The sequence below is a fragment of the Rhinichthys klamathensis genome, unplaced genomic scaffold (genome assembly GCF_029890125.1).
Source record: "Rhinichthys klamathensis goyatoka isolate OS25496 unplaced genomic scaffold, OSU_Roscu_1.1 h1tg000249l_1, whole genome shotgun sequence".
Taxonomy (NCBI): domain Eukaryota; kingdom Metazoa; phylum Chordata; class Actinopteri; order Cypriniformes; family Leuciscidae; genus Rhinichthys; species Rhinichthys klamathensis.
This window is the reverse complement of record NW_026606771.1, coordinates 1,451,822-1,477,568: the sequence shown is the minus strand read 5'-3', so window position 1 is coordinate 1,477,568 and position 25,747 is coordinate 1,451,822. Positions and strand designations below refer to the sequence as shown.

Sequence of the window (25,747 nt, the reverse complement as noted above, 5' to 3'; positions counted from 1 at the left end):
ATGGGGGCTCAACCATATTATAATTACAGTAACGGTTGCTTTTGTAAATGTGCGACTGGAATCTGCTATGACGAGCACTGCATAAAAACATTTTCGCGTTTTCTGAACGATATGATCAGATCATTTGACCTGCAAAGCAAAAAGAGTAAAGCTACTTAAATGTACAAGGGTGATTCTTCGGTTATAGGGATATTTTGTATTATTTAAAGAAGAACAAATAATGGAATGAAGATGAGAACATGGCCTTGATCGACCTCCAAATGGGTAAATATAGATATCATGTGTGCAGGAATCATTTTGTATACTAGTAAATGATGTGTGGTGGCAATGGGATTTCCACTTTCTGGAGAATTTTTTTTATAAGCCTTGGGCTTGCTAGTTGAACAATGTGGATTTACTTTTAAATTGTAACATATTTAGATATTATTAGCATGTGCAGGATGATGATGCATCAGCCAATGTATAGGATATAAATAGAAACAATTGCTAATTTAGTTGTTATAGCACGAACTGTCAAATATTAAATATAAACACATTTTAGTATAATTATATTAAAATGTATTTAAACATTCTGTAAAAGTTTATCCAGGTGTCAATTATGCACAATACTAAATAAACTATTGTATTTGGACAATTTAGAAAATGTCAGACAAAGCAGAATACCAGTAAAATAGATTAATCTGAAAGGTTAAACTATGATATTCTATATACAGGCATGTGAATGTTTACGTATTTAATTGCCCATATTTTTATTGAAGATATGTCATAGCAACACTACGAATTTCACTCAACTAACCTATAGGTTTTAATAAAAGCAAAGATGTCTGAAATCTAATTCATGGAAATACTGAAAAAATAATACCACTACTAGCATCATATCCTAACCCACCATATCACAATGTAAACAATCTTACACTTAGTTACATTTATGATTTCACTGTCACTATATAGAGTGGTCACCTGATACTTTTCAATTCCATGGTAACAGAATAGCAAATCTAACATTTTAACACTCTTAAAAATGAGGAAAAAACAATACAAAATAAAGTAATTATGATCCATTTTAAAACTAGAATGGTTGTTTTAAAGCATTTTTATTTATTTAACTTTAAAATCACCCTAGTATATAGAGGACAAAGTAACAAGAATGTAGGCCTAGCCGTTTATGAGCCATATTACAGTTAATTTGTAGTGACATATCATAACCAGTAGAGGACACTCGTTGATAGAAGATAATTCTGCTGAAGTAGGATACTGATTGCTGAAATGCTTGGCTTGAACTCTTTCATATTTAAGATTATAGCATTTATTTACTGTTAATTCCAATTTATGTCATACAAAAGTAGCCTACAGTTAGTAGCCTAAGTCGTTTCGTGACATTGTGATAACTTAGGCTACATCAGTTTACGATCATCTAACAGCAGATGGCGCATTAGAACAGTTAATTGATCCAATCCAGATATTGAGTTATTGATAGGTTTGACTGATTTGAAAAATCACCGTACACAAGCCATTGGCTATCTGAAAGTGTTGCTGCAGCAGGGACATCGACGCAAGGTGCTGATGATATTATGACAGTCATATTATTATGACCCTGAAGGCATTTCTATCGAGGAAACAATGAAGTGCACGATGTTGACCCCAGTGTTTATGCAGTCCGGCGGCGGGTTTCGTAACTCGAGCACAACAAGGTCCCATGATAACATCAACAGCTCTGATCCTGTGACTGTACCGTCTATAATTAGCCGGTGGAACTGGAACAGCTTGGGTGATGAAAGTTCCAGGTAACAAGGAGACATAAACGCGACTACCTCGAAACAGTGCAGACGACTTGTGTTTTGCAAAAACAAAACAAAAAAAAAACACACACAATGTCTTCTGCAAAGATAGCCTGAATAAACAACGCCGTCGATTTTAATGCATCATTTTCGTCCCGAACTGTGCACAGGATGTCAGGAGTCACGAGTCATCATCATAGGCCTATATAAGGGAGTTTCGACAAACCAGCTCGTGCAATTTCAGGACGTGGCAAAATCTTATAGATTTAAGAAACATATGATACAATGACTCTTCTTTTCCCACATATGTAATATACTTGCAATACAAAAATGAAATTCTGGCTTCATTACGTTCTGTAGCCTACATGATGCAAAGGTTTCAGATATAACTGCAACATGCACATCGAAAGCAACAGGGATTTCCTTATGGAAATTCCATCGGTCTCAGTCAGTACAAACAAATTGAAAGCTGCTAGGTGCGTTTTGTATTGGTAGTTTGGGGAGATGTTCCGCGAAGCAGCCCACGTGGGGTGAAAGCAGGAGTTTCCCCCACAACCAATGGTTGCGCGAGAGCAAGACGCTTGTGGAACATTTCTAACCAACCAGAAAGACGAGCGTTTGGCTAAGCCGCGCCCACTCGAAAGCGGTATATATATACTCGCGTTTCGCTTGAAGTCGACAGAAACTAATTCTGAGACAGCAAAACGAGCAAAGGAATACTACAACTCCAAGTGATAGGCTATCTGGAATATACTTTTGGACAGCACACTTTGACTGGATTTTAAGATCTCCTGGTGACTTGTGGATTACTATTTGAAGCAAAATGACCCTGGAAGAACTCGTTGGATGCAACATAACTGATAAAAAGTAAGTTATTTATTGCATGCATAAATATCAACTGCGAATCGCAATAGGTGTTTTTCTATATAGAGAACTATCCGACTGTCGCTTACCATAGTCGCATTTTTTTACAGAATGGACACAGTGAACCAAGCATTGGAAGAGCTGCTGGTAGCAGCACAGAGACAAGACTGTCTAACAGTCGGCGTTTACGAGTCTGCAAAACTAATGAATGTGTAAGTATATACTTATATATCTGACTTTCCATATTAGACGGGTGCTGGGTGTTGCTATATTGCGTTATCATCACAAACAGGAGTCTAATTGCATTTGATTTGATTTACAGAGACCCAGATTGTGTCGTACTGTGCGTTCTGGCCACCGATGAGGAGGACCAGGACGATATTGCGCTGCAGATTCACTTCACGCTCATTCAGGCGTTCTGCTGCGACAACGACATCAACATCCTGCGCGTGTCTGGTCTGAGGCGCCTCGCGCAGGTGCTCGGCGAGCCAGCCACCGTGGACAACAGCGAGCCGAGAGACTTGCACTGCATCCTAGTCACTGTAAGTACACTTATATTCGCACACTTCTTAGCGTAGGCAAATTCTTTCGAATCTTAATATCATATGACGTTGACTTACGTTGCATTTTATTCTTTTTCCACAGAACTCTCAATGCCAACCACTCAAATGCCAGGCGTTGAAGGACGTGGGCAACTACTGTGAAGAGAGCCGTTGCAAAAACCAATGGATTCCTTATCTGTCCCTGCAAGAACGTTGAACGAGTCGCGATGCTATTGCTGCAAGGAAAGGATGAAAGAGTCATTCTCTGTGAATGAAAGCAAAAGGGCTCTGCACTAGCCGCCGTTGACTGCTCTGCTGCGTCATGTGAAGGGGCTGTGAGAGAGAAAGCGGAGCTCTTGGAACTGTGCGCTCGGTACATGATTCCCCTCTGCCCCTCCAGCTTGTCGTGTCCTCCGTGGGAAAAAGGAAAAAGTGGTCGTTTTGGTAGCGGAGAAACAAGTTGTGGGAAAATGAACTGTGAAAGGCTGCCTGTCGGCACAAGCTGTGCTGGAGAACTTGCACGCAGGCGGGCGTGGGCGCGCGCGCGCGCCCCCGGCTTCATATGTGCAACGGGTTGGAAAGAGATGAGTGTACGTCACTATCGCTGACTGCGGGACGAACATTTTGAAATGTTGAGTGAATCATCTGTGTATTAGCCGGACACGATTAACAATGAACATGCAGTAGCATTTATGTCAAGCTACACATGGACTGCAATCGCTTCTGAGAAGGACCGTGTTTGTGGAACAACATGAATTCTGCTGAGTTGCATACATGCATACATACTATGAATTGTTGTAGGTTAAGTTATTTCCAGTAATATAAACAGAGTAATATATGTATTGCTTCCCTTGTCATATGCAACATTGTTTCAATAAATTATTGTTTGAGACTTACTCCTCTGTCTGATGTTTTGCTTTGGGGGGTTTAGGGGTGGTAGACAATTCAATATGTTTCTTATAGTGGCACTAGTATATCATTGTAAATGGGCCATGCAGATTCAATTACCTTGGTTAATGTTTAAAATAACAACGAATTTCCTGGTTAACTTCCTTGCAAATCCCAGTGTCTTCCCAAAATTAGCCTGGACTGTACATCTAGGAGTGGGAGGGATTTACCCCACTGAGGTGTGAATGGATTCAGTGGAAATGTTAAGAAAGAACAAGAGCCCTAAGTGACGTGCAAACAAATCGCACAGTTTGCCAAAGGATAGTCTTTGTATCCTCTTGTCCTGGAATCAACGTCATATCCTTACTGACACAGTTAATTACAACACTGCGCTGACAGGAATGCCGACATGAGTTATTTATGCCGAGTTCCGTCTGCTTTCGCAAGCTCCACTCCTCCATAAAGAGACTGCACAGGGCTTAGATAACCTCCAGAAAATAATATATAAAAGAACTTTTCAGTAAGTCAGAGGTTATATCACAGGTATCTGGTTACACATCTCTTATTATTTCTGGAACAACCTGTAATAGTTGTGTAGCAGAGAACATGTTACAGTACACAGTGGCCTTTTGCTATGTTTACCGGGCCTCACAACAGAAGGGGCCTCCGCTTGCACTCGAAAAAGAGCCCTGCCCCCCATTATCACAGAAATGAATGGAGGCTATAGGGGCAAAAATGCCACCAAAATTCAAGATATATGGGTCAAAAATGTCCTTGTATTAGCAGTACTATTAACAGTATGTATTATTACAGGCCATAGAGTGGTGTTTTCCCGAATATCGGCGCGATCGCAAATGTGATAGCCTATTGATTTCATACAACAGTTCAATAAACAAGAAGTTAATGTTAGGTGACTCATTTTAGTCTTAGAACATTGTCTGTTTTTGCACTATTACCAACAAAAATATTTCCAAACAAATCCAGAGCCGTTGCACGTCTCTGAGCAACACAGTGATGTCTCGTTTCTAAATGAATTTCGTTACGCGTTTTTAACAAATCGTTTGACTGAATGATGGGGGCCTCCGAATTGCAAAGGCCGCCTCACATATTACAGCAGCATCCTGGGATCGTGTCTTCCTCAAGGGCACAATGGAAATGCTAGTTCATGCTTTATCCTTTCACGGCTTGAATCTAAAGGGTCTGGGTTACTACATTAAGCTACCACCACCTTTCTGTAAAACTCTGGCACGCACTTCTTTGTGAGCTTTGTTTTTTCCAGCTCAGTTGCTGTTCAGGTCAATGTTGTGAACTCTGAGAGGTGAAGAACAGTATGCTAACACCTGCTGATAAAACAAACAGTGCATCCAATGAGAGATTCTTCCAACAAAACACCTTCGTCCTGCTGTTCATATGATATGATGTCTATATGATGTATTATGATGATTATTCAGAATCACATGCACGTTGTTGGTGTGATATCCTTGTTGTGCTCTCATACTAGGCATAAATGCTAATCTGTATCAACAAATGCACTGTATTGTACAGTCACTGTCAAAATGAACTCGATATTAAAGATATATTTATCAAGGGATAATAATAGAATTGAGGAATCAGAGTTTCCAAAATTAGTCTCCTTTGAGATGAAAGGCATCAAGTATTTTTCTCGGGCATTCCCTGAGAGATTGTGCGTCTGACGTAGTCTCTGATTACGCAGTGGAACCACGGAAACGTCATTGACCATTTAAGGGCAAATCTGAAAACGCCAAGCATGTCGAATCTTATCAAACACTAGAGCGAAATATAAAGATTCTAACCAAATTCTGAGCGTTTAAAGTATCACAATATTCGTGTTTGTTTGGATAGGGCATCTCCTAACTGCTCTCCGGGTGAGTCGTGCCCAGCGCTCTGCCGCCGGTATGTGAGGAATGCGGAAATAGTGGCTCTGTTTGCATAGAAGTGCAGCGTGAGTGCATTAGCTGTTTCCCACAAGGTGCGAGAATGAAGCAGGGTGTTTTTTTTCAATGTTATCGTGATCACGGGAATGAGTCCAGGATAGCCTAATTGAAACACAGTCATTTCAATCTGACACTGCTCCAAAACGGAATGGATGGTAACTTAGTTTATTGTCATTGAGTATTTCCCAGGATAGGTTATTTTTTGTAAATCGGTTTTTGTATAGACACTTGGATACAAAAAGCTTCTGAACAAAAACATGCAGCTCATTGAATGTTGCCACACTATAATTTGTCTCAATGGGAAACTGACGCTGATTTGTGACGCAATAGGCTACTACTACAATAGGCTATTCTGAAATATGAAATGCAATAGGCCATGAAATTGTTTTGAAACATACATCTTCAACAACTTATTGTAGTATTTTTGTGTTTGGCATGATCAGCAATCATTTAAAGCAAGTATAAACCAATTGATGATAGGCTGTAGCAAAAATGGGGAACATGTTTTAATTCAAATTATAACAGTAGTCTTTCTGCCTCAGTTGTGACCATACAGTCATACAGGTCCTATCAAATCAAACAAAATGTTTCAATTGGTCGGCAAGGCAAATTACAGATATTACATGAATACACATTGTACAAAATAAAAAGATAAACAATGCAAATTGCAATGACCGTAAAAGATACATTGAAATTCACAGAAATACGTTTGTGTAACTATATCACAAGCTCAAAACTCATCTCAAAACTCCTTTTATAAAAAGCATGACCAAGGCAGAAGTATGTACAGGAATACACCTACACAAACTGACTCGAAAAAGAAAGACAGGGAAACCAGTTTTCAGTTTTTTTAAAGCACATAGGCTGAAACTCGGCGGCCCCTGCTGAATTTTCCCTTCCCATAAAGCCTTGATCTGTGCGCTGTAATGACTCTGTGCCACCCAGTGTGTTTCTGTTTGACTCGGGTTTTTGAGGTCGTCAGGTACACTCAGGCTGGCAGCAGCGCTTCTTTCCACTCACACCCAACGACGTGACTCTGGCCAAGTTTATGACCCATCCTGCAGGGCAGACCAAATGAAATAGACAATAAAATCATAGCTTGTGAATGCTCACATTTTCATTGCACTGTAAGAGTCTTTAATCAGCGTTTTATCTCGCCACTATAAACACATTGCTCATGCTTAATTAAAACAGCCGACTACTAGGTTACAGCAGATGTTGACAGTCTTTTTAGAGAGAGGGGCTCTTAGGCCCGCCAGCGTACAAGGAGCAAGCGTATTGCTAAAAGCTCTCAGGAAATTATTGTCTTAACATCAATGACAAATAAGGGTGTCCAATATGACCAAATGGTAACACTTTACAATACGGTTCATTAGTTAACATTAGTAAACTACATTATTAACATGAACTAATAATGAAATGCACTTATACAGCATTTATTAATCTTTGTTCATGGTAATTTCAACATTTACTAATATTTTATTAAAATCTTGTTAACATTAGTTAATGCACTGTGAACTAACATGAACAGACAATGAGCAGCTTTATTAACAAAGATGAAAAAATACAGTAACAAATGTATTGCTCATGGTTAGTACATGTTAGTTAACTAATATTAACTAATGAAACCTTATTGTAAAGTGTTACCGACCAAATATATATAGTATATTGTTAAACTTCAATAGGCCTATGTCATTTTTTTTTTTAAATAATCATGAGTTTGAACACTTATTTATTTATTAAAAATAAAATAATATTGAAAAGTTTTTAAGAAGTATTTTTTTTTAAAACTTTTAATATTATGAAGTTTGGAGTTCCATTTATCAGTCTAATATTTTATGAAACTTACCGAACATTACACACAGTTATGAGGGTTTACACACGGATCATTTGTGTGATTTTATTTGAAGTTTTATGGTTTTGCATTTATATTTAGCATTATAACAAAATGGCTTTATGCAATGGCATGACATATTTTCATGTATATATGCATATATGTATGTGTGTATATATACATACAGTGTTGGTCAGAATTATTTGCCCCCTTGGTAAATATGATCAAAGATGGCTGTAAAAAATAAATCTGCATTGTTAATGTTTTAGTTTTTTTTTTTTTTGGGCAAAAATCTAATCTTGCATTGCAGTAAAATAATTGAAAGTGGGGGGGAAATCACATTATGAAATAAATGTTTTTCTCCAAAACACGTTGGGAACAATTATTTGCCCCCTTTTATTAAATCCTTTTTGCAATGTCCTTTTGCCAAGATAACAGCTCTGAGTCTCTCCTATAATGCCTGATGAGTTTGGAGAACACCTGACCCATCCCCCCCAGATTTTTTTTAAATAATAATAATTGCATCTTAAAAGGATAGTTCACCAAGAAATTAAAATATTTTCAGAATTTACTCACCCTCATGTTGATCCAATCCTTTATGAGTTTCTTTCTTCTGCTGAACACAAAAGAAGATATTTTAAGATAAGAATGTTGGTATTTTAACAGTTGACGGTAGCCATGGACTTCCGTTGTATTTTTTCCCCTGGATGTCAATATCTACCGTCAACTGTTTAAATACCAACATTCTTTAAAATATCTTCTTTTGTGTTCAGAAGAAGAAAGAAACTCATACAGGTTTGGAACAACTTGAGTTGAACATTGTATTCCTCTTCATTTCAAGTTCAGAACAGTTATTTCACCTTCCACCTTCACATCTTTAAGGTCACTAAAAGTTTCAAATTAAAGTGAAAACATAAAACATATATATAAAAAATCAATTTCAAAATATGAACAAAAAATATAATATTATATGAGTGATACTAAAATAACACTTGTCTCGTCATTGACCCATTTTGAAATGTTCGACAGAACAGTAATGTGGCTCTGCTTTCATGAAACCCGTCCTGAGGTTCTCTGAGGCCCGGTGCAGCTCATGACTGGCTAAGCGCTGAATTTACGGTCTAGTCTGTCACTTGTTGCAGTCACGGTGGAAACAAAGAGTGGGTGAGCTCTAAGAATACGTGCTATTGTACGGCACACTCGCTGTGCAGCTGACCAGACAATAGCTAGCTGTGTGTTCCTCTCCAGACTGCTGGAAAAAGCGTGCACGCGTGCTCAGCCCTAGAGGCGTCACACTGCAGGACAATGGCAGCACCCGTGAGCAGCTTAAAAGACCAGACTGGTGACTGGAGTCAAAAGTGCTGGGGAGGGCTGACGTCAAGCCAGAAAGAGTGCGAGAGAGGAAGGGGGGGCCCGGTAACAGAAACAGAGAGCCTTTTCTTCTCCTTGGCAAAAGCCCTGGCTGATTTAAAGTTGCTGACAGTATTTAGTTCAGACGGCAGGGCTATTAATAGAAAGGCTTGCCGGGGTATTTTTAGCACAACAGGGCTATATTTATATCTCAGGGAGTGGTGGCCTTGCAGATAAAATAAGGGGCTTCTTGATTCAGTCATGGACATAAAAAACCCAAGACAGATTCTGTTGCCCCTCCTGTGGTTCTCTTGAATTGGCCCGCAACTTTTTTTTTGCCTTGATTGAGAGCGCAATAGAGCCTCTCTTTTTCAAATGGGGTGCAGTGCTGGCCGGTTGCAGGAGTGGCCGGGACACAGTTGCCGTGCATCTTAGCCATAATTATAGACTTGTTTTAAGCCCCCCTACCACGTAATTTACCTCGAACTGTAACCAACCCGTCCATCCACACCCGCACACCCCCCTGCTCACCATATGAACGCATATGTCAGTGATTCCCCATGAAACTTGTCTTTAATTAAATAGAACCACACCTATTTCAATGACCTCTATGTTTTAGGGTCAAGGACAAATAAGAGTGTCCAATATGAGCAAAAGTAAAAATATTTAAAAAATCTAGCCAAGTTATAGTGACAAGTTCTTAACAGTCTTAGTGTTTCATTTGGTTTACATTTTTGAAAAACTTTAAAACCGTTTTCAAGAACAGTTTTGGTTCAATCACTCTAAAAATAACCGTTTAGTAAAGAAATGTTTCCTTTTATCTTGAATACACATGAGCATGTTAATCTAAAGCATTGTTTATTTTTTCAATAATAATGCGTATAATATTTTTTTTAACAAGTGACAGACTAAAGATGCATTTTCACAGTTATTAACTGTTGGGGAAAGTACAATATTGCGTTACTCCCTAAAAAAGTAACTAGTTGCATTACTTAGTTACTTTTTATGGATACGCTACTTTTACTTTACTTTTTTTCACCTGGGCCAGGCTTGCTTGTTTGCTTTTTACATAAAAAATGTCTATTGTTGGCAAACGTGAAGGCCCTTTCACACTAAAAGTGAAATGAATAAGCCTCAGGCTGAAGGAAATGCAAATGCACTCCTGAGAGCTCAAACCTTTCAGCTGTGCTACCGTTCTGGATCGCGGAAGAATAGGACACAGGAGAAGAAAGTATAACACTCTTACTTTGCCAATGAAAAAAAAAGAAAGATATTTAATGTAATTTTTGCTTATTAGTCTGTTTAAATTGGATCATCAAGGGTCAGCAACAAAGACATTAGTTAATAAAGTGACCATCCATCCATCCATCCATCTATCCATCTATCTATCTATCTATCTATCTATCTATCTATCTATCTATCTATCTATCTATCTATCTATCTATCTATCTATCTATCTATCTATCTATCTATCTATCTATCTATCTATCTATCTATCTATCTATCTATCTATCTATCTATCTATCTATCTATCTATCTGGTTAATATTCTGCAAGTAAATCCGGCCCTGTTTGCCACTTTAGTATTTTTCCCCAACTATGACAACTTCCACTTCTAACTGAGAAGGCAGCACACATCCAGAACCGGAACTTTCTGCTATATAACATTTATTTGAAAAACACATTTTAAAACAGAGATGTGAGCAGTTCTAATTTTGCTCTCTATTTCTATTGACTGTGGTCTCAATGCTCTTGGCCAGCTATAATCTTTGTTCTTTTGCATTGAAAGCGCTGTAAAGCCCCTTACTGTAAGCCGGCACGTCTGATGTCTTAGCTTTTGAGAGATCTGCTGCTAATTTGGTCTTCGATCCAGAAGCATCGGCAGACTTCTGACTACGAGCACTGCCCATTCTTCTCATGAGTCATGACCTCCTCCAGAGCTCAATAGACTCAGCCTTCACTGAAGTGTCAGACCGTCCGCAGTGATGCATCAGGATAACATGTGTTGCGTAAGATGTATCATTTAAAATGTCCTTTTCCAGATCACTTTCAGAGAGTGAAATTGCATCCAGCTGAGATATTTATAAGATAAGAAACTAAATTGGCTCTTGGTCAGAACTGCATGTGCTGATTCAGAAGAGACATCGTAAGTGTAAAGTCTGGCACAATCATACATGCGAGTGTGAATCAGAGAGCGATGTCATGGTAACAATTAAATGATCCTTGGATCATGGGTGGTCTCATTTAGTGTTATGGGCAAGTTCTACCCGAGAAAAAAAATAATATGTTCTGTTTAAAGTCATTTACAGTGGGGAGATCAAGGGCAATTGCTCGCTCCTGGTGGAGATTTTATTTAAAGCCTTAACAAGCACAGCATGGCAGGGTTTTCTACTGTTCATTTAAATGCCTTTTATGACTTTACACTTAACCCAGTCTTAAATATTCAGTATGAGGTTGCAGTATTGCTATAATTTCAGCTTTTAAGTATTTGCAAGTGATAGGTTTTATTAATGCTGACAAAGAAAACGAACACAATACACTCTTTATGCTGCCTAATAACCCTGCATGCTGTTTATCAAACAGTGTATGGATGTATTTCATTTAAAAAGTTGGTTAGTTAGAGCTTTCCAACTGATGGGCTCTGTCAAGGCTGACAAATACAACAGCAAATGCACCATACTCTCCAGCTTGCGTATAGTGTTTTCATGCGTCACATGCATGTATTTCATTAGTAAGGGTTTGCAGTTTTGCTATAGTATATACATAATACAGCTTTTATGTATTTCCAAGTGATGAGCTTTGTCCATGCTGACGGACAAGAACACATGCACTATACTTTTCACGCCTTGCAATACATTTGTGTGCTGTTTTGAATGCATTGCACGCATGCATTTCCTTCAGTAAAGGGTTCCAGCACTGCTATATTTGGGAGTTTTTGATGTTTGATGTCATTTTTCTCATGCTGTTAAAAACTATTTATTGTATGCATGCATTATGTTTACTAAGGGGTTGTAGCATTGTTATAGTTTTAGCTTCATGTATTTCCAAGTCAAGAGCTTTGTTCACGCTGACAAAGGCAACAAACACATGCAATATGTACAGCTTTCAAGAAGTTGGAATACTGTTTTTTTGGTGGCACGATGTAATTATACATTTAAGTACTGAGCAATATTAAACCTGCAGTCGGCAAGTCTGGCAGATTGAGTGGACTTAGGCAAAATTTTGAATGTTTACAACTCTCATGGCCCTCCCCCACTATCAACGGATACCCTCCCATGCTCGTCAGTGCGTGTGCACCAGGTTATCTGTGAACGCGCCCGTCTCATCAGCATCCATCAACACCATGGAGTATTTGGAGGTATGCTGCCCTGGCTAATCTACCAGATTGCAATTGCTAACGTCATTTATACTCTAAATGAGCTTACTTGATTAGTTAGTGTTTTGAAAGCGAGACACATCCGCCATCACTCTTCTTTACTGCACAGGCGTGTGCATGTGATTGTAACGTGCGCGAGGGGTGGCGTGTGCCCGATCTGTGATTGACAGTCAGATCTCACCCCCCCCCCCCCCCCCCCCCCCCGCGCTGATTGGAACCGATGATCCGGGAGCTGTGGGTTTTTGCAAAACAAATAACACGCTCCAGGTGGAGTTAGAAGCTCGGGTTTTTTTCTAAAACCACTTTATTTATGTTGTTCTGTCGGATTATAGTGTCGATTTCACTGAATATGATCAAAAATTTTTGCCGACGGCAGCTTTAATGAACTACATGTACTATAGGGTTAGGGTAGGATTAGGATTTGGTTGAGGGTTAGTAGCATGTTATTATGCACAATATACTGTTATTACTATGGTAAGTACATGCAACAAGGACTGTAAAATAAAGTGTTACTGTTTTTTTATGTATCATCATGCATGTACTTAATTCAGTATGGGGTTGCAATATTACTATAGTTTGCACTTTAAAGTGTTAGCATGAGACAGGCTTTGTATGTGCTGTGAAAGGCAACTAAAACACATACTGTAGTATACGTGTCATCTTTTGCAAAAAGTCTACATTCTATTTTTAATGCACCACATGCATCTTTTTCTTTTAGTATGGGGTTGCAATATTGCAATATTTGGAACTTTTTGTTTTTCCAAGTGATGGACATGCATGCATTTCACGCATGTAAAATGTATGATTTTTTTTCCTTTTGAAGTCTTTGCAAGCACAGCACGCCTTTCACATAAACGACACAAACGTTGTGCACTTAAAGCGTCCTCTGTGTTCTGTAGTCTGCTGAGGTCTTTCAAAGTTAACTCAAATTAACCAACAGTGGAATTTCACCTCAGGCTTCACTGGCACAAGAGGAGCCATTGTTTGGCCTCATGTGCATGTGTCTTTGTTTGAGGTGGGAGTTAATTGAAAGGTACGTGCAAAAGCGGCAGGAAGCCTTTAATGACACAAGGCCTTCATGTGATGTGGACGTTCCAGAGTGAGGTTTTGCACTCACGCCAACAGGTCTGACTGACCCACTGAGTTAAAAGGAATCTTTAAGTGCAACCCATTTGAACTTCAGCCGTCCCGAGCCCCAGCCACAGTGGATAGGGGGTTGGAGGGGCTGGGTGGGCTGTGGGATGGGGTGAGAGATTGAGAGTGGGAGTTGCATGGTGTGGTGACTGAAGTTAAACGGCTGAAATGGGTGAAGGGAGGATACATGAGACAGTTTCAGTTGGCCATTCTTCTTAATGCCCAGTGGAATAATCTTGACTACAAGAGAGATTGACCTTCACTGAATAGAAAATGGAAGATAAAAGATTTTTGATGAATTTTATCTACAAGAAGTTAAATAAATGTAACTATTTGCATTGATTTCTTGCTTTATTTATTGGAAAATTCAATACAATATGCGTTCACACAAGATTATGGGGCAAGCCCTTCCAGAAGAATTGTGAAGCGCTTATTAGTATTAATTCTGCAACCCTTTAGAGTCTATACATTAAAATGAATGCAATAGCTTACATGAAATAACAATTAGCAATATGTTTAATCAACATTACTTAGTTAATGCTCACATTTTCTAATGCATTTTAACATGGCAATTTAAAATGATACATGTAATAACAAAATAATAACATTATTCAATGTCTTATGGACCAACATGAATTACTTTATTAAATAGCATATGTATAAATTAACATGAACCTACTTTGACAATGCTGTAAAGTATTGTTGTTCATTGATCATGGTACTTATAATGCATTAACTAATGTTAACAAATTGATACTGTAAAATGTAACCATTGTTTCTGTTATACAAAAATAGTGTTTGGTCCAAGTCCGCCAATCAAGTCCGAGTCCAAATGGGGCCGAGTCGGACTTGAGTCCGAGTCCTTAACATCCGAGTCCTTAACATCCGAGTACGCGTCGAGTCCGGCCGAGTCCAGAAAGATTGAAATTATTTGAAATTGACCATTCACAAAGACCTGCCCCTTACTGTTGCCTTTCCTCTCTCACCCACACATCATGTTCTCACACAGTGAAAAATACATCGTGGAGCAAAGAGGACACTGAGAATGCACCAACAGACAAGACCGAGCAGGTTACTTTTGGTTTGAAATAAAGTCTCAGCTTTCAAATTTTGTAATTTTTAAGAAATTCAAACAATAAATACCGTTTTGTGGCGGTATATTCGAGTCTGAGTTCAAGTAGCCCAACTCTACAAAAAGTGGACTAAAGCATTCTTTTAGCCACTGAACTGTTATGTGTCATAATCATGCATTGCCTGTACATAAACTGTATGTTTCTGTTATGCTTGAGCACATCGTGAAAATGACAAAGTTTACTAACTTTACATGGTCATTACAGGAAATGAGACGTTAACTGTGCACAAAGTAGGTAAGTAAGCAATTTTATGACACTAGTCATAAAATGGTTAAGGTTTGTAGCTATACTTTTGAATGCATTAACATGTATTCTGCTGCAATGCTTTACACACTATAGACTTCCATTGAAAGTGCATTACTACAAACACAAAACAAGCCAACTTTCTCACACCACAACAAAGGCACAAAGTCTTGTAAGTTTGTGTCATTCTACCTAACAAAACCCGAATAGTTAGATTCATGTGCTCTGTGTATTTTCTTAACTTGTAGTTAAATGCAAAGTAGTGCAACACAAAATGCAGGATAGGCTTAAAAATGTCAAGATGATACAATTGCCCCAAAGACATTTTATATTTTGCTTTAGAATTGGTAGCTATATGTGTCCAGAGTTTGTGAGTTATAATTACGATCAAAGAGATTGAGCCCCCGACCTCAAGCGCAGGGCTGACTCAATGCAACTTACCGACACTAAAAATAGAAACGACCCCATTGCCATGCACACACACCCTCTTGTTATCCCTATTTTCTGACCAACAAAAAGAAGATGGGAGGGGCAGTGTGTGTATATGGTTTTGTACGGGGGGTATGGGAGAGTAGCACTGGAAAGTTGACTCATTCAATTGTCCCACAATTGCTGCTGCCTGAAACTCCGGCATCCAGAAACCAGAATCCTTTTCAGGATATATTTAGCATTTCCAATGGCTCTCGATTTGAGAGTTGCGCTCTGAAAGGTGAGGAAGAATGTGCAAAACAGAAAGGCCGGAACATTCCAGACAGGTTTCGTACAGTGGCTACGACTGGGAAACATGTTAATCTGCTTATTTATGGACACTCACACACACAGAAAGATCCCTGGCTGACTCACTCATGCCACAGGCTGGGAAAAACGTCTGGACAGAAAGTGCTTCCACCCGACCATCATAGGAGTAATAACCACCTAACTACTGGAACTAAATAAACTTCACACATACACACAGTGGCTTGAAATGGAAATGGGTGCTTTGGTAGAATAACCACAACAACACAACCCTCCTCTCAGTGGTTGAAATGGAGAAATGTAGCAAGAAGCTCCGTATTTAAATCATTTTGTTCCTCTGCAGACTTTGGCTAAACCCAAGTCGCCCTAATACGCCTATTTGGCCTATACACAATTAAACTCTCCTCGGAACGGCGCCGATCTGAAAGCGGGAACATGCATGAGTCTGACCAGACAGCTTCTCCCTCATTATCCATATAAAAATATATGTCTATGCCTAAACGCTGATCCCACATAAATGTCACAGCCTTCTAAAATTAGTACTGGGCTGCACACTGAAACAATCACTTCTGATATTGTGTTAACTGGGATATTTCTGGCCATAACAGCACAGCACAGTGTGTACAACTCAAAAAAAGAAACAGTAATGAAAGCGGTTTCTTTATTTTTATTCACTCATCAATTTAAAGGCGCACTAAGTATTTTAATCTTGGAGTTTATATTGACACCTGTTTGTGTGGATGAAGAACATTCATGGGTACTGTTGACAAATGTTTCCTTCTGCATTTGTCACTAAAGATTCATTTATTCCACAACCAAGCATCCAATAGTGAGGTAAAGCGAGTAGCACTTAGCAGGTTGGCACCATGATTGGGACCCCGCTTTTTCTAGACTGCTATTTCTAAAAGTTGTGAATGTATCATTTTAAACAGATTTGTCATAAGGATTTTTTTCGGTCATTTACATGTATTTAAGAGTGGGAAAAGTTGCTTTTTGTGCACTCTTAAAGGCCATTTGAGCTCAGCTGTGGGTTTAAGGCAAATTAAACTCTCTGAAAGTGAAAAAGTCAAGTTTAAACAAAGATGGGAACAAAGATGCGCCACATGATGTCTTTCGAATCGATGATGCACTTGTAGAATCAGTAGAAATAACTGAGTTTTCTCTTTAATCAGTTTCTCTTAACTTCCATAGAAAACAGAACTGAGACAGAGAAATGTCCTAAACATCTGTAGCAGGTCTATATACTGATGGAAAGTTAGAACTTAGAAAGAGTCATGAAACTAAAACACATTTTTGAGGTTTTATCAGATATATATGTGGTGCACATGATGAAAGACAGTTCTACTTATTTTAACTGTTCATCATAATTGGTTAATTTAGGGATTTGTTTTTTTGGTGTGTCATAATTATTCACGGGACTGCGTGGCCTTGTATGAGAAGGCAATGCTTTCATGACATTACTTGACATTTTCCACAGACATATGCTTAACTTGCATTAGCTTTGCATGAGGATCAGGACATCTGCTACAAATAAGTACTGTCATTATTTATGACTTTAATACAGATTCATATATAACACAAATGTGTGGTGAAAAACCTTTGGCAAGCTGACATGACATATGACTCTTCATCACAATTGACATGTTATACATCCTTTTAAAAATATAAGAATACCAAATTAACTTTTGAGTAGAGTGAGCTCTTTAAAAAAAGGCAAAATAGCAATAGAAAATCATTACAAATTGTTGACCCTTCGAAAATCTTTGTATAATTCGAACACTGTCCACTGTTGTGATGATGTGGAAAATGAGGAGGTAAAGAGGTCAAGTCATGGAGTAACTGTTTAGTTAGAAACAGGACAACCAGGTGTGACTGAATCTGGAAGCCTCCCAATTTTAAAGAAGACATGCAGCTGTTGTCATTTAACAGCGTCACTCTGCGAACACACCTGCTGCTGACCACACACAAGCACGCCCCCCCCCCCCCCCCCCCCCCCCCCCCCACACACACACACACAGCAGAAACTCAGCAGATAACAGACATCAGCTTTCTCACAGCCTGCAGCACATTTACCGCTGCAACAACATGCGTCACTTCAGGATTTTTTTTGATGATGATGCCGTGACATTTTACATAGTAAATGTCATTGATTACCATTAAAAGAAAGTTACTCAGTTTCCCTTTCTGCCAGAGTTCTGCATTAATTACATTTATGTGTGCTTATAGCCTGTCCTGACTTTGATATGCACAACCATATGCACAGGTTAATGTTGTGATTAAAAATGGTCTAAAATGAACACTTCAGTTCTTTTGATTGGAGAAACAGTTCTGTTTTTTTGTTGTTGTCTACTGTTGTCTACCTTCTAAGGCTACATTCTAAACATCATGAGATTTTTTAAACGTATACATGCTAGTGCTACACAAATGGTACTTCTTAGATAAAGCACAAATATGGGAGACTCAGAATTGACATTAGCATGTTGCTATGCTAATTCTGTGACACAATAAGAATAAAAACAGTAATGAAAAACATTAGCATGTTGCTAATTAAACATGAAAAAACATCAGCATGCTGCTAAGCTAATGACACGAATGTGATATGCCTACTCTAATAAGCATAAAAACATACAGTAGTGAAAAAACATTAGCATGTCGCTAATATTGTGATGTTCTAAGCCTACAACAAATTGAACATCAGAGATTTGAAACATAAGCAGCTCCGTGTGCCTCCAAAAACAGTAATGACCAGGAGAGTTCACTCGTATTCTTATGAATAGGATAAACTGCAATGTCCAGTATGATGGCTCTATTAAAGATCTTTTAAATAAAAGAGCCAGTCACCATCATTGAAGTCACTCCATCACTGCAGCTAGACCAACCTGACAAATACACTAGTTTTTAACACTTTTTATGAAGAAGAAATTCGTGATTTCGGATGCCGCTCTGCTGCTCAGTTATCACACAAATATAGTGCTCCTCGCATGAAGTATGGGAGACTCAACTGTTCTTATTATTTGTGCAATAAGATATGACAGAAAGAATAAGAGTGGTTTACTAGTAGGCCTATGCTGTTCCGAATTCAGCCTCACATTTGATTTCAGTTTGACATTAGCATGTAACAAGCTAGTGATGTGATTATTGGCATAACAATACACAATAAATAGTGTATTTTTAATTAGATTCACATATTTTTACTTCAACATTGTTGTTGCAATGCATTCTGGGATTGACATCTTTATGAAGGCTACATGACACTGCCTTAGATTTTGACCAAAATAAGGTAACTTAGAAGGCAGGATAATCATGCTCATGTCAGGAGCATGCCTATAATCCCTAAAAATACTAACTAGATAGTCAGCTCACTGTTTTTTTTTTTTTCAACAAGCTCATTTTAGTGCAAAGTGCAGTGTGAAATACAGATTCCACTTTAAATATAGTGTAACTAAAAAGTGTATTCTGCTGTGGGATCAGTTTACAGATTACACTAATACATTTCATAACAGATCAACTATTCGGGGAAAATCTTCTCATAGGTAATTAAATCATTATGGCGGGGCAGATATTCATCAGAGACACAGTATTCCCACTGAATGATGTACAAACATTCTGTTCTAGCTCAATAGGGTCAGTAAGGCATTTGTGAAGTACACTGGGAACACTGACTGCTTTTACACCATCTCCACAAATATAAAATCTTTCAGAAAGTAAGTCATGGTCTGCAAACCCAGACGTGTGTGTATAAGTGTGCAGGATGTTCCAGGCTTGATGATAAAGAGTGAAACCTATTCGGATGTTCAAACGACAACTGATTAACTGAAATCTAAGGGAGGTCAATGTAGCTTTTAAACCTCTGACTCAGCTAACCAGTTTTAAGTTTTGAATAAGCCGCAAAAGTTGCATTCACAAGAAAAGTCATTTGCAAAATATCTGCATGTGTTTGCACGGCGTGAGACAGTCAGAGGGAAGCCCTGCCCTGTGTGTAATTTTTTCTGTCTGTCTGTCTCCTCCCAGTCTCCCAGACTGTAGCTCAGCCCTATACGACTCACAGCGTCTCTGTGTCTTCCTTGTCGACACACCCGGTCTGCTGAGAGAGTGAGTGAGAGAAAAGTGAAAGAAGTGGCAGGGTAGAGGGGAGAGAGAAAGTTTATCAGTCAGCAGTGACTCACTGAGGGAAAACCCTGGCTCGTGTGCCAAGACGACTGAGGGGCAAGACTTTCCAGATGATATAAACAGGACTCAGACTGTCCTGGTTAAAAAAAAAACCTTGTTTAGCGCTAATGCTAATGGCTGTCTGATCTTTCTTCCTTATGGTCTCAACACTACAGACAGACTGTTAATGACTTTCAGACATGACTTCCTATGCTACAGACATCAGATCTGCTCTCTTGCTTTTACAAGCTGAAAAGCCATCTTAAACAAGCCTAAACTGGTTTGCAGGTCTTAGATTTCTCCCTGGTCAGGTTGGTCTGTCGGCTAGTTTTAAAGGGGTTTTGAGCTCTTTTTCCCCCGCCTGCCTATCTAAGGCCCTGTTTAGACCTGGTATTAAGATGCGTTTGGTCGATCGGATCACAAGTAGACGACGCTAAATACAGGTGTAAACAGGGTCTAAAATGTTTTGAGCTTGTCCACTTTCGACCACTTCCAGAAGAAGTCAAAAACGCATTCGACCGGATTGCTTTCATAGAGTAAAGGCTCATGTGGTCGAATGTGTTCAAACAGCCACAAAAGACCGTCTACTCTCCGCCTACTGACCTAATGCATAAACATTACGGGAAGCGCACTAGCCAGGCTGGATTTAAACTTTGTTGGCTGTAGACCCAAGTCTGGTTTGAAGACGAAAAACGTCCCAAGCACAATGTTCTCTCACCATTCCTGATTTCTAACACACACTCACTGCGTTCGGCATTGGTCTTGCGGCTGTCTCCATATGTTTTTTCCAGGCGCGTTCAAATGTGAATCGCACAAGCTTATTTTGTCCATTAGATCGAAAGATCTGAAACCCCCACCACACACATTTAAGAAATCAGGACAGAAGTGGTTGAAAGTGGACAAAAGAGACGGATTAAAACACCAGGTGTAAACGGACATGTGTCTCCCTCGTCTACTTGTGATCCGATCGACCAAAACGCATCTTACCAGGTGTAAACAGGGCCTAAAACAGCTATGCAAGCCAGGAAGATCAGTTTAAACCACCTAAGACCCGCTTACACGAGCAAGGCTCGAAAACCATTTTAGGTTGATTTAAGCAGGTTCTTGCAGGGAAGATAATGAGTTGTGGTGTATCAATTGCATCTAGCATCATTATTTGGAAATGATTGCCGTTATCTGATTTGCATAATTCTCAAATGAAGTGGTAAAACAACACAGATTGCCTGTGCAAATAAATCGCTCTATTAGAGACCACAATTAATTTGTTGTGAAGTCCCCCGTTAGGTAACACCTAAGGTAAAGATGATCTTGTCTAGCTAAACTCTGGAATTTGTGCAGTAATTTTGTATGGTAACTGGCTGCAGCAGAGAAGAGAAAAAAATTGCATATCACGAGAGATTCATCACCTCCCACAAACAGCCCCAGCAGCTCTGCTCTGACTAATGATTCATCAGCTTTTATTGGAGCTATTTTCATCAAAGAAACACGCATGCTTTTGGCTGCTATCCCATATTATATACACATCGCACTCCAAGAATAGAAGTGTTGATCACGTATGCTCTGGTAAATGGCGAAGCAAACTGTTACAAACAAGAAAGTGAGAGAATTCAAAAGCTTACTGGTTGGGATGACTGCTCTAATTTTAACCTTAATTATTCACATATTACATAACCGCAAAGTGAGTGCGATTTCTTCAGAGCTTTATGATTTCATAAAGGGGTTATGAGACAGTCAATCCTCACATGACACTCAGTGATTTAATCTTTTCCTAATGGAATTCATTCAGTTTGATGGAGAAAAATGTGTTATGAATGTTTTTACCACAGACTTAAATAAATTTCATTCCATTTTCATGCATGTTCCTTCACTCTTTTAGGATTATAATTTGTGAGGATCTTCAGCAAGAGTGGATAAGTAGTAAATATTGCCAATTTGCAATCAGTCATTCTCTGTCAGACCATTAATTCATCCTAATGCTAGTGTGTTTCTTCATCTATCCATCCATCCAATTTGGTGAGGTGGTAAAAGTCAAGATAGTCTAGCTTAGGACTTATACAGGAGGTTCATGGTCCCCTGGTTGAGCAAACATTGTGCCTTGGATAAAAGCATTCACATTTAATTGGTTGCAATCCATCACTCTGGCCTTTATGATAGCATGGTCTCCAATGACGGATTAACAATCAAAACTCTCTCTTCGACTGAGACATTGGGAGCTTTTCTGATGATCTGTAAGCGATAAGTGAAAAATGAGTTATCTGGTCATGGTTATTTCTTTGCACTCTATGGTAATAAACAGTTCCCCCGGAGAATTCTGTTCACAAAAATGTCCTCCTGTCCTCCAAATTTAAGCCTTTGTTCATTGCCACAGCCTCTTTCCAAACATAAGTTATTGAGCTGATACCAACAAACAGCTGTGAGAACTTGCAAACCCTCTCAAGGCTTCTTAAGATAGCAATTCATAAATTAGTCATTGAATTAGCTTGAGAAAATTGCTCCTTCCATCATCTGAATTGAAATGATCTGACTAATGCAGTACACACGGGGCTCGTAGCTTCTTATCAAACTCATTCTGACTGTGTGCTGGTAACACCCAGCCTTGATGTGCAGCCAGGACCCCTTAAAGATGAATCACTACTGCAAAACACTTACCAGCATGGGCTGGTTTGTTGGAAACTAATGAAGAAGAAAAAGTCATATTCTCAGTTAGGTCCATAAGATCACAGAAACCCTTTGAAATTAAAGAAGTGACAGATAGAAGTTGTCACTGAGTTATGTTTGTGAATATACAGAATGCAGCTGGTGTGTGAGTAATTTAGTGTGCAAGACTTTGTGCATGAAGAGAATATGTTCAAAGAAGCATGAAAGGGAGACCCCGGTAAGTTTCCCTCTGGCTTCCTGTAAGCACCAGGTGTGAGTCACGTGAGAGTCATACGTCTGATCTTGGTTTGGACAGTCTAGCTGGTTAAATCAAGGCAGAATAACTGTTTACAAGACATGAAAGAGTTTAGCTTTTGCACAAGTCTATTCTGACATGGAAATGTAAGTGGTGCAGTGTTCTGGGTGGTTGCCAGGTTTTTGCCATGTGGTTGTGTTCTGCATTTTTACATGGTTTCTAGTGTGTTTTAGGTGCTTGCCATGTCATTTCTATACAGTTGCTACGTTGTTCTGGGTGGTTGTTGCTAGGGCGTTGCTAAGTGATTGCTTGCTTGCTCAAGTCAAAAGGGCCAACATTTAATATTCAGGTTTAGGGGCTTGTTTGTATCCTAGTATGGTCACTGGTAGGGTATGATAAATTTTATTTCACGATAACGATATCACGATATACCTATTTTGTGTCATTTTTATCTAATTTCTGTTATTAAAAATAAGAAAAAAAGAAGCAAATTACAAACAATATGACAAATACAATATAACACAAATATAAATTAAACAAATTAAGTTTTTCAGGTAAAAAATACGGTGGCCAAGACAGCTCAACGCGCTGCAACTGAAGCAAACACATGCAAATAGAGAAAAACGCGTGCAAATAAAAAAAAAACACGCGTGCAAATAGAAAAAAACACCAGCAAATAAAAAATAAAACATCTTCATCAGTTTCAAAACACACGTGTGCTCCAAATAAGGAAACGCGCTGCAAAAGTTCACAACACAACCAAATACAGAAAACACGCTGCAAATAACACAGACCACAACGGAAATGTTTCCAGGGGAACCAAATAAGTGACGAACCCGGCTGAGACGTGCTTATTGCTCGTGAGCTTCCCTATGCCATACTCCCTTCGAGGGCAGATTGCAGAGCCCTTTTGGAGTGAGCAAGGCTCTAGTGTGCTGTTAGGCAGCCGTGTGGAACGCACTTGATGAAGGGAGCAACTAAAGACAACGTGGGATGTTCCCATGACAACGCAGCACGGTGTCCATCAGCTGGTCTTACGACAGAAATATGATGCTGTTAACAAAACGGATGCAAATACATTTTTATTTTTATTTTACAAAAAAAGCTTTTAAAATATGCGTTATATATCTGTGTCTCAACTTTAAAATTTTGGACCCTACATTACCTAACATTTCTTACGAAACTTTTCTTTATAAAAATGTAATAACATGAAACAATTTGTACAGTGTAACTGATGTAACTTATAGATAAATATCTTTCCTTCATGTTTTTCTTCTTTATCTTTTTTATTTATTTATTTTAGTTTCCAGCTCATTGTTCTTTTCTCATTTGTATTCTGATGACATTGAACATATTAATACATTTTAAAACGCGATTTGCACGCGTTTTTTTCTATTTGCATGCGTTTTTTTCTATTTGCATGCGTTTTATTTTATTTGCATGTGTTTTTTTTCTATTTGCACGCGTTGTTTTCTATTTGCATGTGTTTTCTTCTATTTGCATGCGTTTTCTTCAGTTGCAGCACGTTGAGCTCTCTCGGCCACCGTAAAAATAGGTTTATTTAACATGTAGTTAGAATTAGTACATACATTTAATAATCAAATGTAAAAATAAAATATTGCAGTCTTCACTGTATGAATTTAATATAAATGTATTCTTAATAAAGCTAAATTATTATTCAGTCAAGAGCAGCAAGTTTTTTTCTCTTTTGTCTGATCTACATTAATGACTGCAGCAGGGAGGTATATTAGGCTGCTGCCACTTTAAGACTTTCACTTGAGACATAACTGGCTGTGTGTACATGAATACTCCACACCATGGGCATTTTGACATAATTGCGTGTGTATTCGATCATTCAAGCGCAATAAGACGTAAAAGAGAACTGATTTTGCGATTGCATGCTGAGAGATGCTTGCGCTGTGTGTCAGCCAGCGTGTGCACCTCATTGAGTTCTTTCTTACTGCTTATTGTGCTTAAAGGTTCTCTAAGCGATCCTGGGTGACGTCACTTCTTGTTGACGTTCGAACTATTGTCAAACAAAACGGAGGCTAGCTAGACCCTCCCTCCTCCTCATCCGCACACTAACCCCCCAAACCACACCCCCAAACCCTTCTTGTCGGTCATTGGCTGGAACAGTTTGTTATGTTTTGGGGAGCGGGTCGCTGCAGTTTGTTTTTGGTGCTGTTTGTGAAGCATGGGCTGTCTACAGAGATCGCGTTTCTTTACAGTGTGTTCAGGGGACAGGCAGCCAGCGGATAGTGAGGAGATGTTTGCTGTATGTGACAAAAAATGTTTTGGCCTAAAAAACACATGACATCGCTTAGAGCACCTTTAATAGCCCTTTTTAACATCGAGCACGTCCAAAATTCATGATCGCCTTCTGAGAGAGTTACTTGATCTTAGTGCTGCATTTGACATAATTGACCACAACATTCTTTTAAATAGACTAGAAAACTATGTTGACATTAGTGGAATTGCATTAGCATGGTTTAAATCATTTGACCGTTATCAGTTTGTAGCAGTAAATGAAGAGATGTCTTATCGATCACAAGTTCAGTATGGTGTACCACAAGGCTCAGTACTAGGACCGTTGCTGTTCACTCTGTACATGCTACCATTAGGAGATATCATTAGGAAACATGGAATTAGCTTTCATTGTTATGCCGATGATACTCAGCTGTATATTTCTTCAAAACCCAACGAAACTTACCAATTCACAAAATTAATGGAATACATAGCTGATATAAAAAAATTGGATGACTTGTAATTTCCTACTACTAAATTCAGAAAAAACAGGAATTCTAATTATTGGACAAAAAACTTCCACACGTAATAACCTAGAATACTGTCTAACACTTGATGGCTGCTCTGTTA

The 25,747-nt window shown here is 38.8% G+C and overlaps 1 protein-coding gene across 1 annotated transcript; it reads left to right on the top strand.

Annotated features, from left to right (window-relative positions):
- The first annotated feature begins 2,465 nt into the window (after nucleotides 1-2,465).
- Nucleotides 2,466-4,080, top strand: gadd45ba (growth arrest and DNA-damage-inducible, beta a). The gene is made up of 4 exons (XM_056266483.1): nucleotides 2,466-2,645; nucleotides 2,753-2,854; nucleotides 2,965-3,184; nucleotides 3,288-4,080. The coding sequence occupies exons 1-4, from the start codon at nucleotides 2,602-2,604 to the stop codon at nucleotides 3,399-3,401; spliced, it is 480 nt and encodes a 159-aa protein (XP_056122458.1). The 5' UTR covers nucleotides 2,466-2,601; the 3' UTR covers nucleotides 3,402-4,080.
- The last annotated feature ends 21,667 nt before the right edge of the window (nucleotides 4,081-25,747 follow it).